Source organism: Dipodomys merriami, unplaced genomic scaffold, assembly GCF_024711535.1.
Source record: "Dipodomys merriami isolate MVZ:Mamm:240054 unplaced genomic scaffold, mDipMer1.0.p SCAF_15, whole genome shotgun sequence".
NCBI classification, from domain to species: Eukaryota; Metazoa; Chordata; class Mammalia; order Rodentia; family Heteromyidae; genus Dipodomys; species Dipodomys merriami.
The window spans coordinates 29,543,243-29,562,869 of NW_027202826.1; the positions used below are offsets into that span (position 1 = coordinate 29,543,243).

The window sequence follows — 19,627 nt, forward strand, 5'->3', positions numbered from 1 at the left end:
CCCACTAGCAGTGAAGGGAGAAGTACGATTTTGTAGGCAGACTTTGGAATGAAAGCTCACGGGTGTAGCTGCAGATGTCCTACCCATCCTTTGCAGGCAAGGGGACAGATGTCATAGTGAGACTGCTGTGGACTTGAAGTTGGAGGAGAGCAGGCCCCTCCTCTCATCTTCTCAAAAGTAAGATGCAGCAAGAGGTATCTGAATATCAGGTGTTTGGTTTAAACATTTTGGGGAATATTGGGTAATGAGGTCATGATATAAATCTTTTAACATGTTACTAAAAAATTCATGTACCTTGGCATCTCTGGTTTATGCCTGTAATCCTAGCTACTCAGGAGGCTGAGATCTGAGGATCAAGTTTCAAATTCAGCAGCAGGAAAGTCTATGAGACTCTTACCTGCAATTAATTACCAAAAAAAAAAAAAAAAATAGAGCTGTAGCTCAAGTGGTAGAGCACTAGCCTTGGACAAAGAAACTCAGGAACAGTGACCAGGCTCTGAGTTCAAGCCACAGGCCTGGTGAGCACGCGCGCGCACACACACACACACGCACGCACACACGCACATACACGCACACACACACACACACACACACACACACACAATTCCAGGAAACGCTCAGGTTTAGAATATAGCTTGCAAGTGGGGTTGTAATGTGTGTTTTCGAGGACCTGGCCATGCATATCAATTAGTTGTGTAAGACTTCATGCTGTTTTTCTGTACCTTCACTCATGTTTAAATGAATTTCCTGAATGAGATAGTACCTTATTCTTGATTACTACTTTTTTGTTATAAATTTTGTAATGAAACTTCAAACCTTTGAAAGTTGTTTGTTTTCTATAAGTGGAATTACTATTAGAAAATGTAAAAGGACCAACCTAAGATCACACCTCTTCTGCAGGTCTCTGCATTTTCATGGCTGTTCTGTTCTCACAGTGCACCTAAGGTGAGCCCATGTCACTCACTGAGGCCTTAAAAGCTGGGTGTATTTAACTTGCCCAGCTAGTCGGTACTGTCTAGTATGGATGGCATTTTGACTAAAATCTTTCCTGCAGTCATTATGTGCTCAGTGGGTTAGAATGTTTGCAGAAGCAATGATTTCAGCATGAGTAGTTATAAGCTGGCTAGCAAGTGGTCGCTTTTGAGTGGCGGGTGCTTCCATCACATGGTGGTCTTTCCTCTACATTGAGATAAAGTGCTTTCACAGAACTTTGCTTTTCCCACACTTCAGGTTCACACACTTCAAGTTTCTATTTTAATACCTGTTGTTTTACAGAAGTATCTCCCATGTGTGCATCATGCCAATTAATATTAGAGGAATGAAAATCCTGTCACTGTGTTTAATAATATTCAAATCAACTTCACGATATCTGCCAACTTAGCAATCCTTATTAAGCATCCCAAAGCCCATTTCTTCACGTGTACATGAAGATGATAATGCGATTAGGTTTCCTACAACGGAAGGTAGAAGTGGTCACAAAATACTCTTGGGACATGTACTTCATGGTCTATTGTAGCAATTATTTATTCATACTTTGATAAAAGTTGAGCAAAGCAGATAGTTGGGTATCACACAGCTGAAATCGTGTGTGTGTGTATGTATTATATATATATATATATATTAAATATATATATATTCATTAATACTATCTGGCCAGTTTCTATTTCTTTGCCCATAAAGATACATTTGAGAACTTTTAAAATGTATTAAGTACATGGCCTTTACTAGCTCCTAAATTTGTTACCTAACACGTCTGAACCTGGAAACAAAAGATTATTTTTTCATCCTGATTTGCTCTAAGTGACCCATCCAGTTTTCCCCCCAAGATACTGTATTGCCATTTTGTAAAAAAATCTCAAAATTCCTAAAAAGTAATTCTACACACTGATTTAAGAGTATATGAAGTGATTTATTGGTACTGGTTAAGATCCATTATATACAGGTAGAAACCATGAAAATTGTACAAAGAACTATTAAGAATATTGATAGACAGTTTTATAGACAAAACACTTGGAAAATACTTTCAACATAGACAAATATAATTATGGAAAATAGAGTAGAACACAAATTGTTCTACCAGGTAGAAGATTATAAGGTTATTAAAAGTCTACTGTACTTTACTTTGAAAAATTAGTTCAATGGAGTTCGACTTAAAAAAATTAGGCATAATGTAAAAATTATTTTTCCCTCACTGTAAATATGAGAGGAACCAGACTTTTTACTCCAGATCTATACACTTTGAAAAATAATTTATATGTCTAGCACAAAGAAAATTGGGAATGTTTATGTTTCTGTAAACTATGCTTTTCATGAAATGGACACTGCATCAGTTTTCAGATTAAAAGTTGTGCAATCAGAAATAGACTTGTTCCCTTTATGGTACAACTGCCCCTTCATTGGCTTTATACCTGAGCACCAAAGCTAAAGTCCTCAATGCCATCTTGGAAAGCTATTCTGAAATTGAGCAAGAAATCAAAACTAGCCTATATCATCTGCAAAATTAGGCACCAAGAAGGAGAGATCTCCTTAAATTGCAACATTGCTGAAAGAGAAGTTTCAGTTAATTGAGCAGCTGGCAGATCTCCTTGTGAACACAACAAAGGAAGTCCATGTATGATGACCCTCCATAAAGTCCTTTGTCTTCTACGAGGAACTGTCGGAAGACCATCTCTGACTGTTCTCGCTGCTTCACTATTGTCAGCTGGAAAACAACAGCTGCTGGTTATAAACGTTTTCTCACGTGGCTCGGTTTTTAGGTTGCTTCCATTTTTCCAAGTACTATAGATACTCGCTATGGATGAGGCCCTGCACAGTGCCTGATACCAGAGCAGAGGGAGGCACCGACACCTACCCACAGACAATGAATTTTTAGTGGAAAAAAGGAAAATTTCCACTGGGCTCCTAATGATGGCTCATGCGTGTATAGCAATTCAGGAGGCTGAGATTGAGGATCATGGTTCAAAGCTAGCTTGGGCAAGAAAGTATGAGACTATTTCCAGTTAACCACCAAAGAGCTAGATGGGGAGATGTGGCTTAAGTAGTAGAGTACTAGCCTTGAGCTAAGGGAGTGTGAGGCCCTGAATTCAAGCCTGAGAACTGGCACAAGTGCACATGCACAAAATTCCCCTAAGTAGAGTGCTATGGGGAAGGCTTTACACTGGTAGTCACTGTACTGTCATGTGAGTTTTCCTAGGCCTTCAGGTTAGAGCATTCCATACTGGAATAAAATGTTTCATGCATGAGAGAGAGAAAACTGTCACGTAAATTATTCGAGGATTTTGTGTGTCTGTGTGTACATGCACATGCTAGGGCTTAAACTGTCTCTGAGCTTGCACGTTTTCAAGGCTAGCATAATCTACCTCTTGAGCCACAGCTCCACTTTTGGCTTTTCTGATGGTTAATTGGAGAAGAGTCTCACATACTTTTCTGCCTATGCTGGCTTCATTCTGTGATCTTCAGATCTCAGCCTCCTGAGTAACTAGGATTACAGGCATGAGCCACCAGCACCTGGTTAGTACAGGTTTTAGAAGGCAATGAGAAGGTAGGAACAAATGACTATTACCATGAGTTTGAGCTTTTGTATGAAAAAACTGAAAGGAATGGAAGCAGGTAGCCATCTGTGTAGTACACTAATGAGAAGATCAGGATGCAGACGTTTTGGAAAGTGAGTAGACTTGAGGGGACTGCAGAGATCACTTCCTCTTGTGCCCTGGGACTATTCTGAGCTTACTGTAGCCAGAGCCTTGCAGGCTGCTGAGTCCTAGAAATGTGGCTCACTCAAACTGAGATGGATTGATTGTAAAGGTAAGGTACCTACTGTCTTCCTAGGACTTAATTTGGAAAAGAACATGTAGAATAGATCTCAATACTGTGTGTTCTGGATCCCAATGGGGAGAAGGCGCCTCTTCCTCCAGGCCACTCCAGGGGCTGCACCAGCTGCCACTACAGACAGGTGTGCAATTCAGGTTGATTCAGGTGTGCAGGGTCCAGTCCTCCCCACTTTTGCATCAGATGCTTTTTATTATGAAGAATAATCCAGTTATACAAGTTAATATTTTTTTTTGTTATATCTTGCCCTTGGTTTATAGACTGATAACCTTTTAAATTGTGCCTGGCCTAATGAAGATAGTATATAGAACTGCTCCTACCTCAGCTCAGTCTTATGGGATAGGATTTGACTTTTTTTTTTCTGATCCTACTATTCTAGATTCCAGTTTCTCCTATTCAATCCTTTATGTGTGTGTGTACGCGTGGTGCGCACGTGTCAGTACTGGAGCTTGAACTCAGAGCTTTGGTCCTGTCCCTTAGCTTTTACACTCAAGGCTAGTGTTCTACCACTTGAATCACAGCTCTGTTTCTGGCTTTTTGCTGGTTAATTGGAAATAAGAGTCTCACACACTTTCCTACCTGAACTGGCTTGGAACAGTGATCCTCAGAACTTAGCCTCCTGAGTAGCTAGGATTACAGGCATGAGCCGCCAGCTTCCAGCTCTCCTATTAAGTCTTAACTCTTAAAAGTATGTTTTCATTTCCTTTGTGTGGTCAGTTTGCAAATATCAGGAGAAAGACGTGTAATGCTGAATGCAAATGTGCATTGCTGTAGGTCTTGGCTTTGTGATGCCTGCATGAAGAGTAACTGGCACTCACTCGGCTACCAAGAGAGTGAGTGTACTTCACCTCCAGTCTCCTCCCTCAGGGACTCCTCAGAGTCACTTCATGGTGGAGTGATTATTATGTCCCAGGAAGGCTGTGTTGAGCAAAAAAGAAGAGCGCCATGGACACAAACCTTACCCAACTCTGGAGGCAGGTGAGTAAAGAGAAGCTAAGAAAGGTCAGGGAGAAAGAAGAGTTGAGATCACATGTTTTAAAAACTGATAGAAGAGAGAATTTGAGGAACAAGGTAATATTCCATGTTTTAAATGTTGCTTAAAAAAAAAAGCCTTGAAGCCAGAAGTAGCGCTGTGGCTCAAGTGGTAGAGCACTAGCCTTGGGCTGAAGAGCTGAGGGACAGTGCCCAGGCCCAGAGTTCAGGCCCCATGACCGGTCCCACTCCCACCCCTCCAAAAAAAATCCTTGAGTGTCTGTTGTCTTTAGCAGTTTCACTGTTTATAGACAAGTGGAGGGAAGGGAAGAAGGAAACACTAATAGTTAAGTATAGATGACTTTTTAAAGAAGCTTGATGGTAAATAAATGCTGTGATGCCAGGATGCAATAAATATTTGTAGAAAGGAAGGAAAGGGAAGCAGACATTTGCAGAAGCAGGTATACAAACAATTTGCAAACTGGAAAAGAGCCAGCAGGAAGAGTGTTAGCCAGAAAAGACAAAGAGGAAGCGAGATACAGCCTTTGCAGCACAGAAAAGAGTGAGCAGGGCAGGAGCAGAGTGTATCAGTAACACTTGTTTCCAGTCATTTTATGAGCGAAATTTTCTTTTGTTCCACCACAGAGTTAAGAATGAGGCTCAAGAGATTGAGTCTGAAAAAGTAATTATCACCTGAATAGTGGAAGTACCTTCTATATTTGATTCTGCTTTGTTTGTTGTCTTTTTTTTTGGGGGGGGAGGTTGGTTGTGGGGCTTGAACTCTGGTGGGCACTGTACCTGTGCTCTTCAGCTCAAGGTGAGTGCTCTACCACTTGAGCCACAGTGCCACTTGCAGTTTTCTAGTGGTTTATTGGAGATAAGGGTCTCACAGACTTTCCTTCCTAGGGCTGGCTTTGATCCTCAGATCTCAGCCTCCTGAGTAGCTAGGATTATAGGCGTGAGCCACCAGCACTCAGCTCTTTTTTTTTTTTTTTTGGGTCCAGTCGTGGGGCCTGAACTCTGGGCTTGGGCGCTGTCCCTCAGCTCTTCAGCTCAAGGCTAGCACTCTACCACTTGAGCCACAGTGCCACTTCCAGCTTTTTTCTTTTTGCTTATGTGGTGCTGAGGAATCAAACCCAGTGCCTCAGGCATGCAAGGCAAGCACTCTACCACTAAGCCACCTTCCCAGCCCCTCTTTTTTTTTTTTTTTTTAAGAAAAAAACCCCTAAAACAGTCTCAGTAATGTTGCTAGGCTGGCCCTGAACTCGTGGACAAAAGCAGTTCCTCTTGCCTCGGTCTCCTGAGGAGCTGGAACTATGGGTTCTATGCCTGGCTCAATTTTAACTTTTCAGCTTTTCTCTTCAATCTTCTCTTTGTCTCTATTTTGTACCAGAACTGGGGCTTGAACTCCAGTTCTAGGCCCTGTCCCTAGGCTTTTCAGTACTTTTAGGACCAAAGGAAAAGTTATTTCCAAGATTGTCAATGACATCAATTGCTGCTATACCATGCAACAGATCTTCATGATTTTTTCATTGATGCTTCAAGATAACCCTTGGTGTTAACTCCTAATCAGAAGTTAGCGTGTTATACCATAAACATGCAGAACATTTGGCGGGTGCTGATGGCTCATGCCTGTAATCCTAGCTACTCAGGAGGCTGCGATTTGAGAATTGTGGAACAAAGCCAGCCTGGGCAGAAAAATCCCCATGACTCTAATCTCCAGTTAACCAGCAAAAAGCCAGAAGTGGAGGTGTGGCTCAAGGGGAAAAGTTCCAGCCTCCAGCAAAAAATGCCCCAAAACAAAAAAAAACAAGCAAGAGCGAGTTTAAGTCCCACTTACTGACAAATAAATAAATAAATATTGAAATACATACATTTTAAAAAGTTATAAAAAAAACAAAACACATCCAAATCCCCTTTTCACCTTCATGGAATATGGCCTCTTCTGCTGGAGAAGATTCATTGTCATTCTGAGCTGTTGCGAGTGAGGACTTCCTACCTCAGGCAGCAGGGTCTACATTTAAGAAAATCACAGTTTCAGTTCATTTTGTAGGATGTACCTGGAAGTCGTGACATGAGGTTATCAGAATGTCAAACACATCCTTCAAAGAGAGGTGATTGGCCTAATTCACTTACCTGAAAACAAAATACGGAAAACTGAACTTGAAATTGCTCACTTTTGGGGGCACACATTCCCACCAATGAAACAATTTTCTTTGTCTTTTGAAAATAGTTGCTTTTTAAAAAAACAACAAAAGCCTTCAGGGGGATGTGACAGATGCACACATCACTGCAATGACATAACAGGTGTGATGCTGGCTGTGGAGGCCCACTGAGGTTGAAATCCTTTTCCAGGCCCATGCTTCTGGGCTGTGTGTGCAAGTAAAGAATGTACTGTATCTTCTCATTGCCTTGTTTGGGAAAAGCTATCCTCATCCCACAGTTCCAAACGAAAACAAACGACCCAACTGCTTATTTCTCAAGGGGATGTGGTCTCTCAGATTTCCCCGAAATCTGGTGAGCAGTTTACAAAACAATCTGGCTGCACATGGCTGCAGGAGATGCTTCTGCAAAGGCAGGGTCAGATGCTACCCTCAACTCTCAGCAAGAAGATGTGGAAATCTAACACGTTTTCACAGTTAGCCACAGAAGAGCTGAGTTAGGATGCGCTCCGCTCCTGTAAAAGCCCCAAGTCTTAGAAAAAGAATACAGCCAACTGTTTCATAGGAGGTTCATCATTCACATTCATACTTTCTCCTTTATGTGTAGTCTTGGACCTTATGGTGTATGTGTGTGCATCTGTGTGTGGTCACTAGGGTTTGTATTTGAGCCACAGTGCCACTTCCTGTATATCAGATGTTATTCATCAAACTCTGGTTTTGCTCATACAGAATTATTTGCTCTATTATGTTTCTTCTTTGTAACATTAAAGTGCACAGGAAATTATTTAAGAATATATCTTTTGAATAGTCCCCACAAAACAATGCCCAAATACTTACCATATCTGTGTTGACATGTGCAAAAGACGGCACATTAAATATTGCCTGGATCAGTTCTGGAGGGCTACTCACTCCCAGCCACAAGAACATGTTTAGACCATTAGCCAACAGGAAGATCCCTTCCTCCGAAAGACGGGACTCCGAGCAGCGGACAGCGGCTGGTAACTCTGTGTTCTTCACGTCTAATGTGTGCTGTGTGGACAAACAAGGGAGTTACAAATCTCTTCCTCTTTTTCTTCATTCTTCCCCTCTCTCCCTTTCCTTCCTTTTCCCTCTTTCCTTCCTGTGCACATTTAAGCATTATCTACTCAGTGTCAGACATTGCTCTAGTCATTATTTGGAGGGAAGAAAATATGAAAAGTATAAAACAAGCCAGTTGTAATCCTAGCTACTCAGAAGGCTGAGATCTGAGAATCTTGGTTCAAAGCTAGCCTAGGCAGGAAAGTCTGTGAGACTTATCATCAATATACTACTCAAAGCTAGAGAAGTGTAGCTGTGGCTCAAGTGGCAAGAATGTGCTAGCCTTGAACAACAAAAAAGCTCAAGGACTAGCACACAAGTACAAAAAAAGTGTAAAATATATACAACTGTAGATGGTATTTAGTAACTTTTCAGAGTAAGGTACGAGCAGCTCACACCTGCAGTTTTAGCTATACAGGAAACCAAAATATGGAGGATTATAGTTCACAGTCAGCTTGGGCAGAAAAGTTTGTAAAACTCCAATTCCAAAATAATCAGCAAAAAGCAGGGCTGGAGGCCTTGTACAAATGGTAGTGACAGCCATGTGAGTAAGCTAAGTGAAACTGACTTTCTGAGTTCTAATCTCGGTATTGCTGAAACAAAACAGAACTAACCTAGGCAGAACTACAGAAAAGTGGGGGTGGGGTGGGAGTATTGGTGGTGAAGGAGGAATGTTAGAATTTTAATTGGTGCAGTCTAGGCAGTAACTTTTGAGTAAAGACCAAGGCAAGAAAATGGTTTCTTTAATGCTGTAGAGTTCTTTCTTTCTTTCTTTTTCTTTTCCTCTCTCTCTCTCTTTCTCTCCTCCCCCCCCCCTCCTTCCATTCTTTCCTTTCGTTGGTCATGGGGCTTGAACTCAAGGTCTGGGCACTGTCCCTGAGTTTTTTTTTTGCTCAAGGATAGTGCTCAACCATTTTGAGCCACAGCTCCACTTCTGATTTTCTGGTGGTTAACTGGAGATAAGAGTCTCACGGACTTTACTGCCTCAGCTCACTTTGAACCATGTTCCTCAGAGCTCAGCTTCCTGAGTAGTCAGGATTACAAGTGTGAGTTCTTTAGCGGTTGCCCCTTAGCTAGTTCCAATTTATCTGCAGAATTCGTAGTGTGCCTATTCAGCTGAAGGCGACTCAGTGAGAATGAGCCAGGCAAACCACCCAGCTTGACAGTTCAGGGAAGCCTCATCCACCCCTCCTTGCTCCAAGTGCCACGCACATATTCTGAAAGCCACTTGTAATTCTGAATTTCTTCTTAGATCCAAAAGGTTTGCACACATACAATATGTGCAAAAAACCAAAAATGTGATCCCCCATCTGCCTGGGTACAAGCGTCCCGGACAGCTTGCTTACGATGGGCAGCAGCTGTGGGTAGAAGAAGAGCTGGGAGTCAGCCACGCCCATGGCCATGACCAGCTGTCTCTGGTACGCCCGCTCATCCGTGGAGATCTCTGGGCGGCTGAGCAGCACGCAGTTCTTCAACAAGCAGTTCATGTATAATGGGAACACCTTCATGGATTCCGGCAGGATCAGCTGAAAAACAAAAGTAGGTGTTTCAGGCTTGACCGTGACAAGGAAAACCCCCTGAGTTTCCATCTGTAAGAGAGAACCATTTGCTTTTGAAGTTGTGTGGATTAAAGGTATGCAACTCTCCACTGCCACTTTGGTTCGATAATGGGATGCTACAAAATGCTGAAGACCACCTGACGGTTTAAAACATTCTAGATCTTCCATATCAATTATCAAAATAGATACACTATTCAAGTTTGATTGATCCCAGCCTAGATTCTAGATCTTCCAGATCTAGATCTTCCAGATCAATTGTGAAAATAGATACATTATTCAAGTTTGATTGATTCCTGCCTGCCTTCTAACAGGATGGGTCACCAATAAACAAGGAAATAAAAATTTAAAACTATGCAGAAGAGATAATAGCAATTAATAAAAAATATCTGCCCCATAGATTCACGATTTCTTTGCAGGTATCTGTCTTTTAAAATGATGAAGAAAATGAGGTGCTGGTGGCTCATGGCTGTAATCCTAAACTACTCAGAAGGCAGAGACCTGAGGACTGAGGTTCAAAGCCAGTGTGAGCAGGAAAGTCTGTGATTCTTTCATCTCCAATGAAGCAGCAAAGGAGCCAGAAGTGGAGCTTTGGCTCTAGGGCAAAAGAAAAGTTCAGGGCCAAGTTCAAGCTCCAGGACCAGAAAAAAAAATAAATTAAAAAGATATGTATATAAAACAAAGAATAAAATACTTATCAGAATCTATGCTGAGAAGAAAATTTCCCTCTGGGCTCTATTAAGACTTGTTCTTCATCTTTTTAAAAAATTGTTATTAAAAGGTGATATAGTGAGAAGTTAGAGTCACCTGAGTCAGGTAAAGAGGCCATTTCTTTTTGGACAGTGTCACCCCTTCTCTCGCTCTCTCACAGTTTTTCCCTCCCATCCCCACCCACACGTTGCATAGTTCACTTTCAACACATAGTGTCTAGTGAGCACCACTGCTGCATTTGTTCACTGTTTGTCCCTCCATTTCTGTGCTCTACTTTACCCTCCCAAAGACAGATAAATGAACAAACAAGACAAAAAGGCCAGTCATAAAAAACAACAAAGAAAAAAAACCTAGTTTCCCTTTCGTGGAACTCACTTCGATAAGCATTATTTTATATGATCAGAGGCACACAGGCATGGCACCTTTTGTGTGTTTCTTCCCTGCATCATCTTAAATCTTTTACATCACAGGTCTCGTCGCATGATCTAATTAGGGAATGCGTTTTAACTGACTCGGGCACACACTTTTCAGAATGATCCTACTTTGTGAATTCTTTCAATGCACCAAAGATAGATAACCATGTTTCCTTGCTAGAGGACACTCTCCTCATGCTAATTTTTCCTCTGGCCCAAAATGTTTCTACTCAACAGCAGGTGGGACTGGATGGATTCCTCAGCCAAGGAAAACGGCCGTCAAAACATGTAGGAGTCGGGGATCCCGGTTCTGTTTCAGAGCCGTGTCTCCCAGTGCTATTCCTGGACATGCCACACACTATTATAGATTAAGAATGTTCTCAGAGTCACAAATAAAAGTATGTATGTACTGTTTTGTTTCCATACTATTCATGACATTTCACAGGTTGCTTCTGATTAATCAGATCATATTAAGAAAATTAACTGGACACCAGTGGTTCATGCCTGTTATTCTAGCCAGTTGGTGCAGAAATTTCTGAGAGATGGCCTACAACTAACCAGCAAAAAGCTGGACTGGTGGCATAGCTCAAGTGTACAGGACAAGCTGTGAGCCAAAATGCTGAGAGTGCAAGGCCCTGAGCTGAAGCTCCAGGACCCCCCTCCCCCCATGCTTGGGCATGCCCGGACTGTGATCCTCCTATTTTATGTCTCCCTGATTTGCCGGACTGTGATCCTCCTATGTCTCCCTGATTTGCTGGACTGTGATCCTCCTATTTATGTCCAACACACACACACACACACACACACACACACACACACACACACACACACACACACACACACACACACACACACACACACACACACACACACACGCTTGGGCATGCCCGGACTGTGATCCTCCTATTTATGTCTCCCTGAGTTGCTGGACTGTGATCCTCCTATTTATGTCCAACACACACACACACACACACACACACACACACACACACACACACACACACACACACACACACACGCTTGGGCATGCCCGGACTGTGATCCTCCTATTTATGTCTCCCTGAGTTGCTCAGATGGCAGATGTGCTTCCTAATAATAATACATGGGCACTGTGCTTGGCCACGGAATGAGATGGACTATCACACCTGCATTTTGACCTAGATGTTTCTTAGGGGGTCCCAATCTCTCCCTCCTAAGTAGGTAGGATTACAGACTTGACATCCCTAACAAACTTTGGCATGTTTAAAGAAATTCACTTGTTAAGAATGTACTGAAAGCCGGGTGCCGGTGGCTCACGCCTGTAATCCTAGCTACTCAGGAGGCTGAGATCTGAGAATCGTGGTTCAAAGCCAGCCCAGGCAGGAAAGACCGTGAGACTCCTATCTCCAAGAAACCACTAGAAAACCGGAAGTGGTGCTGTAGCTCAAGTGGTACAGCGCTCGCCTTGAGCTGAAGAGCTGAGGGACAGCGCCCAGGCCCAGAGTTCAAGCCCCATGACCGACAAAAAAAAAAAAGAATGTACTGAAAGTGTACTGATGGAGGAAGAAAAATCATAAGAACAGGAATAATCTCTCTTTCAGAGAATACGGACATTGTACTGTTTTTACTTCAGAATAACTAAACTATATAAACAGATGGTCTCATAGTAGGGGAAATGCTTTTAACTTTTAAATGTTTGATAGAGTTTTTCCCCCTTCATTAGAATTTTCACTTACGGTCTTTGAATCTAACATTTTAACATTAGCAAATGAGTTTGCAGAGAAGACAGTAACTGTACTTGTTTTCCTTCATCTTATTCCTTTGAAGAGTGAGACACTCCAGACAGAAAACTCTTCCAGGATCTAAGACAAATCATAAAACCTGAACTATGTCCAGGTAAGACTCCAGGTGGCGCTCACCCGGGCTTCACGCAGTTTCAACAAGCATAGTAAGCAATAGTACATTTAATGCTTGCATTTACCACAGTGGAACATCTGAATAACAAAGAGCATTACATCCTCAACTATAGCCAATAATTGCTAATAGAACTCTCAACATGGGAGATGACAGAATGCACAGGCAATCACTTTGAACCACACAAAATGAAGTTTTAAGGAAAGCCCAATCTCAGTATATCTTTGTTTTCCTTCCTGAACATGGATTATGAATTTGGACCCAGAATTAATCTGCTTTGTTTTTCTGACTAAAGGCTTCCTCACAGGTGGGATTTCAGATGTCCTATCAGTAACTACTTTGAAAAGGAGGGAACTAGAAAATGTTCCCATCTCTGGCTCACTGTCTGCTTTTGCAATCAAAATTTTATAACCAGATATTTAAGATACATGACATTTTGTACTTCTCATTGTTGCAACAGGTCCACCTGAATCCTTAAACGACTTGTTTGTCCCCATCTCCTCCACATGTTATACTGACATCAAATATAGTGAAAGCGGGGGTTACACTGTGGGGGAGGGACATACAAAGCAACAAAGAAATAATCTTATAAATGCGTTAGAAACACATGCATGAAAGAAACGAAAACATTAAAATACATATTTAAGGGTTCATTTTCCTAACATCACATTATCTGACCTTTTCCGCTTGACTCATACGGAGGGGGGTATAATTGGGTGGGGGGAGGGGGGAGGCTGGGAAGGGAGGTGAAGGGTAAACAAAGGAGGAGGCTGCAATGCTTGGTAAGAAATGTATGCATTATCCTGCCCATGTAATTGTAGCCCCTCTGTACAGTATGTTCTCAAATAAAATAAAATAAAATAAAAAAAGGGATTATCTAAATCAAACATTTGCAATAATAAAAAACCTTGGTATTCCTGCTTAAAAAATACTACTGAAAGAGAAAGTTTATCATGTGAACAAAATTAAACTATTAAAAAAAAAAAAAAAGATACAACTATGAGAAAGAGCTAACTATTGGCCTAGGGAAGAATTTGAACAAGAGAACAAAAGTAAAAATAAACATAGATTTGAGGATCGACTCCATTGTGTGGTAAAGATTCTAAATGAGGGTTATTTAAGTGACTTTCTAAAATTTCTGCCCGGCAGTGGGGGCTCACACCTGTAATTCTAGCTACTCAGGAAGTTGAGATCTGAGGATTGTGGATTGAAGCTACAACCCAGACAGACAAATCCAACAAACCTATATCTACAAATAACCAAAAGAAAGAATTGGAGGTATGGCTCGAGTGGTAGAGTGACACCCTTAAGCAAATAAGCCAAGAGCAAGATTCCAAGTTCAAGCTCCAGTATTGGTATATTTAAAAAAATGAAATAAAATAACATTCCAAATTATTAGATGATGGCCAGAGATAACTTTTTTCCAAAAATTTTCATATCCATTAATAACTTCTTAGTATCAACAGCTGACATATACTTATTTACAAATTATATTTATGTTTTTATAAAATACATTATTACTGCCATTAATGATGATGACATTGTTAATATACCCACATATTGTAGGCATACACATTTCCCAGCAAAATATCCATCTCTATACACAGAAGAGAATCCTGTTTATATTATGACAACATTCTTTTGTTTAAACATAATGTTGTGACTCTTGGGTCTGGCACTCTAGAAAGCCCAGCTTTTTCTTTTGTTTTTTTTTTTTGGTCCGGTCGTGGGGCCTGAACTCTGGGCCTGGGCGCTGTCCCTCAGCTCTTCAGCTCAAGGCTAGCACTCTACCACTTGAGTCACAGCGCCACTTCCGGCTTTTTTCTTTTTGCTTATGTGGGGCCGAGGCATTGAACCCAGGGCCTCAGGCATGCAAGGCAAGCGCTCTACCACTGAGCCACCTTCCCAGCCCCAAGCCCAGCTTTTTCAATGTTGGTTATATTAAAAAAAAAAAAAAGCATAATCCCACCCCCTGTCCACTGTGTTCTCAGTCTTCCTGGCTGTAGGCTTTCTGACCAGCACCTAATCGCCTGCACCACTGTTGTCTTCTGTAGCTCCCTGCTGAAAGAATAGGTAATTGCGTTTTATACTTTACAGTCTAAGCACCACAGGTGGCTTACCTGGCTGACGGCCGATGGGCCTGCACAATTCTTCCGGTAACAAGCCAATATATGGGCTGTCTGATTCACTAGGATTTCCCGGATCACCTTCAAAGGCTGGTGGAGAACTGCTTTAAAAGCTATGTGCACACAACCGTGAACAAAAAGGACATCAAAGTCTTAGAATCTCATCTCTCCAAAGAGCAGAAAAGACAACTATTTATCTTAGATCACCTAACTAGGAGAGCGGCATCTGAGGGTGTTAAAGCTGTTTGCTGATGGCTGTCTGTCCACTCAGGCTGGTGACTTAGCCAATGGAGAACGATGGCTCCCTATAGCAAAATGTTTTCGATTGGCCTAGATTTGTCTTCAGAATATAAAAATCAGAATTCTCCATAAAAGCAAAGAAAAAGACCAGTTGGTCATTTTTTTTGACATGTGGAATTTTGATGGGCTGCTTGTGACATCTCACTGAGGCATTTCAGAAGGAAAGACAAAGAAAATACTACTGTGGGTACCCCCACCCCATTTCTTAGACTCATCAAGATACGGATGATCACGCATAGTCAGGAGCCATGGATGGTCCATTTCCTCACCTGCCACAGGGCACTGTCACATACATAATCAAACCCTTCGCATCACCTTCCTACATTTTAACTCAGACTACCCACTAGAAAGGACACTATAGTCTGAAACTATAGTCTGTACTGAGTTGTCTCACTCATTAATTATTAGAGCTACTGTATCTATTGTCCTCCACTCCTGTTCTTTTTTCGTGTATGCCAGTCCTGGGACTTGAACTCAGGACATGGGTGCTATCTGATTTTTTTTGCTCAAGGCTAGCACTCACTTGACCCACAGCTCTACTTATGGCTTTTTTTTTTAGTAGTTTAGTGAAGAGTCTCACAGACTTTCCTGCTTGGGCTGGCTTCAAGCCGTCATTGTCAGACCTCAGCCCACTGAGTAAGTAGGATTATAGGCATGAGCCACTAGCAAGCAGTTTAATAATTTAGCTACCAGAGAGCTGCGCCATCATAGTATGTTTTTAGGTACTGCCTGCTAATAGCAGTTTACAGAACGGCAGGGTTCCAGGGTGTTACCTGACTTGGCAAAGAAGTTGATGAGGGCATCCGTCTCACAGCTCTTGTACAGCTCAGCTAGTTGGGAGCTGCACTTTAAGCCAAGGTTGTGAATCCGAAGTCGCCTTTGGCCACCGATGGTTGTGTAGAGCACGGCACACTGCAGAAACAACATTGATGCAAGGGCATTATGGTTCACATAGCCGGCACGCTAACTTGATTGCATCAACGTTTGCAGAACAGTGTGCATAGATGACAGATCTCTCAGTTTTTCATGGGATCTTTTTCTATCCTCGTGAGCAACACCGATGAAAAGAGAACAAGGACCACACCTCATCTGCAGATTTCTTACGTGGCACTGGCGGGCTGTTCACACATTTCTCAGACCTCACTTACCACACTTCAGGTCAGGAACCAACACCTTCACAAATCACAGGCCTACTCAAGGCGCATCTCTCGTTAAGCACACAAAGAGCTTTAATAATCTTTAACTTCATGCCAGCCTCTCTTCGTTGTTCAAGTGTGATGTCTGAAAACTATGCCTTTTGATACATTTTTTTCTTATTTTAATGGGAAAAAAAATCTCCATGGTTCCTAGTTAATCTTACTCACTACAAAGCTAAATTTGATTTTACTTGCTTAAGATATGCTAATGTGCTTGACATGTTCTTATGGGCCAAACTGTGACACCCTCCAGACTTGTAAGATGAAGTCCTACTCCCCAACACCTCAGACTAGCTGAATTTTTGTGACAGCGCCTTTCAACAGGTAAATTAACTATAATAGAGCCCTATGGATGGGCCCCAGTCCAATGTAATTGGTGTCTTTACTAGAGGAGGAACTTGAATAGTGGGAACACTTACACAGACACAGAAAGACAGTGGCAAACCAAGAGGAGAGGCCTAGAATAGACTCATCCTGGATGGCCTTCAGAAGTCTTTTATTTTGAATTTCCAGCCTCTAGAACTTTGAGAAAATTCTTTTTGTGGTACTTTGCTACAGTGACATCAGCAGACTGATGCACACCTGGCAGGGGTAAAAGAGTGCTAGTGCTGACAATAGCCAGTGCCGCTGGAAACCCATTTGCTAATGTCATGATATGTCACACGCATTTACTGGGTTACCTTGCAGTGGCATAGGTGTGCTACGCCACATTGCAGTGACATATAACTGTTATGTCTCATTTCAAAGACTCATGTATGGTATATCATATTTTACCATACATACATGCATAAAACTTGGAAGCCACATAATACGGTGTTCTAATGAATTTTTCATTTAAAGAAGGAGAGTTGAAGTGTGTGTGTGTGTGTGTGTGTGCGTGCACATGCTTACCACTACAGGGTTATGAACTCAAAACCTGGGAGCAGTCTCTTAGTTTTTTCACTTAAACCTGGCACTCTATACCACTTTAGCCACAGCTCTACTTCTGGCCTTTTGCTGGTTAACTGGAGATAAGAATCTCATGGGTTTTCCTGCCTGGGCTGGCTTTGAATCTTAATCTTCAGGTCTCAGCCTCCTGAATAGCTAGGATTGCAGGCATGAGCCACTGACACCCAGCTGAGAGTTAAAATTTATTTTTAAATAATTACTTACTTTATTGTTACTTTAAAAGTGATGTACAGAGAGAGGATGAGAACATTTCCTTTTGTATATGTCTTTGCTGCCCTTAATCTCTCCCATTAAATTTTTTTTAATGAAGAATCTAGCACCTGTGTCCCCAGGCCCCGCCCATCTTTGCCCTTCACAAGCTGGGACTAAGCATGCAATCACCTGGATTAAGGCCCCAGTGTCCTCGCTGAGCTTGTCATCGTGCTTGAACTCCACAGTCACTGCCTTGTCACAGTCCATGGCCGCCATCTCCACGTCGGTCGTGTTGTTCATAAAAATTGCACCAAAAAAGTCAGTGGCTCTGAAACCTACAAACAAAAGCAAAGGGTCCTCTGACTGTTTTAACTGTCTTTTTATTTAATTTGAAAAGAAAACAATGACTCAAATGAGAACTGAAAATGGCAGAAGTGAAGGTTACCTGTGCTGGTGCGAACTCGCATGATGGCATCAAAGCCTATCTTCTTTTCAATGTCGTTTCTGAGGTCCTTCAGAAATTGTTGGCTGTCCAAATGCATCTATAAAAGAATGTGCAATCAGTGACCACCAGAGGGCAGCAAAATACTTCAAATCGTGTGTGTGTGTGTGTGTGTGTGTGTGTGTGTGTGTGTGTGTGTGTGTGTGTGCGTGCGTGCGTGTGTGTGTGTGTGTGTTTAAACCTGATTTAAAATAGTTCTTATTTTTCATCCTAATTCAATATATTTATATGCGTGTGTGTGTTTAAACCTGATTTAAAATAGTTCTTATTTTTCATCCTAATTCAATATATTTATATGCGTAGCTAAAGAAACATACACAAACTATACATATGATCTTTGGACAATGATAAGTTTCCAAATAAAACCTCTGCTATATTTCATCTTTAAAACATTTGGAAGGGGAAAACCAATCAATCATTTCAATTTTCCAATGTGAAAATAGAATAAATGATCTACTGGAGGGTCTAGTGTGAGGGACAAGGTTAATACCCAAATTAATGAGGCTGGGGTTCTTTTGTGCCACCATGAACTGAGCTCGGTGAAGTTAAGTCAGGGGGTATTCCATACACAACATGAGTAGAAACCCTCCTATGAGTCTTTTTTGGAGGGGGTGGGGCTAGGGATCAGTACTGGAGATTGCTTGGCAAGTGCTTTACCACTGGAGCTCACAGCAGCACTTCCACACTGATTTTGTTTTTAAGCTAGGGTCTTGCTAACTTTACCTGGGCAGGATGCTCCTGCCTCCATCTCCTGAGTAGCTGAGGCTACAGGTGTTCACCATCATGCCTCGCCATTCGCCTGCTTTTCTTAACTACTTTTGTCTCAGTTTACTTCTGAAAGCTATTCTCCACAGGCAACATCAGTGCAATGTGCACATGTGTGCAGGACTGAGCGGAGAGCTCACTCGGGAGAGTAAACAAATAGGCTGAGTGCCAGGCTTGCAGGGTAGCCCCTTGGCCGGTCAGGGAAGCTCTGTAAGTTCTCACCTACAGGTGATAGGCATGGGAGAGGCACACAACTCCCTCTCCAGCTCCCCAATCCCCAACAGGAAGCAATCCCAGTCTTTACACAGACTCATTTCTATCGTGTAATATCACTGGATGGGAGATTAAAGCTATTAAATCTTTTACTTTGTATCTAAGAAATATGCCAGAATATGATTTCCTTCTCTAACAATGCACAATAAATGCAAATAAGTGAGAGTAACATAGCCCAAATTAGCACTCTTAATTCTCATCGATTACAAAGTAACTTTCCCCTTGTTTGTGTTTTAGAGAGCCTTCTTCTACAGGATTACGAGAGCATTATCCTTTATAGTAACATTGGTGGAATCAATGATCATTACTGATATAGAGAATGAGTAAATACCCTTCATTATTTCAGCGCTTACTCAGGATTAGTGCCTGACTCAGTAATGTAAAGAAGCAGGAAGAAGACGGTGAGCCTCGAGGGTCCCACTGTAGAGTCCCCACTGCCTCTGCTTCACTCAGTCCCATGTTCTATGGGGCTGGTGCCAGCTTGGAACCCTGGCACTGCTCAGACAGGCTAGGACCTCATTAAGAAATACAAGATGCTAGGAGATGGTGGCTCATGACTGTAATCCTAGCCACTCCAAAGGCTGAAGTCTGGAGGATTGTCATTTAAAGTCAGTATAGAAAGAAAGATCCATGAAACTTTATCTCCAAAAAAAAAAAGCCAGGCTAAAGGCTCCGTGGCGCCTGTCTAGTAAGCATGAGACTCTGAGTTCAAA

The 19,627-nt window shown here is 41.9% G+C and overlaps 1 protein-coding gene across 1 annotated transcript in view; it reads right to left on the minus strand.

The window, feature by feature from the left end:
• Positions 1-1,888: 1,888 nt before the first annotated feature.
• The window catches only part of Sec24d (SEC24 homolog D, COPII coat complex component), an 87,292-nt gene continuing 69,553 nt past the window's right edge, over positions 1,889-19,627 (minus strand). Inside the window, exons 16-23 of the mRNA XM_070022504.1 lie at positions 17,820-17,916; positions 17,564-17,709; positions 15,812-15,950; positions 14,733-14,851; positions 9,386-9,565; positions 7,800-7,991; positions 6,725-6,814; positions 1,889-2,701 (exon numbers count right to left, since the gene is read on the minus strand). Of these exons, the coding sequence (XP_069878605.1) occupies positions 2,561-2,701; positions 6,725-6,814; positions 7,800-7,991; positions 9,386-9,565; positions 14,733-14,851; positions 15,812-15,950; positions 17,564-17,709; positions 17,820-17,916 (1,104 nt within the window). The 3' untranslated portion in view covers positions 1,889-2,560. The remainder of the gene's footprint in view (positions 2,702-6,724; positions 6,815-7,799; positions 7,992-9,385; positions 9,566-14,732; positions 14,852-15,811; positions 15,951-17,563; positions 17,710-17,819; positions 17,917-19,627) is intronic.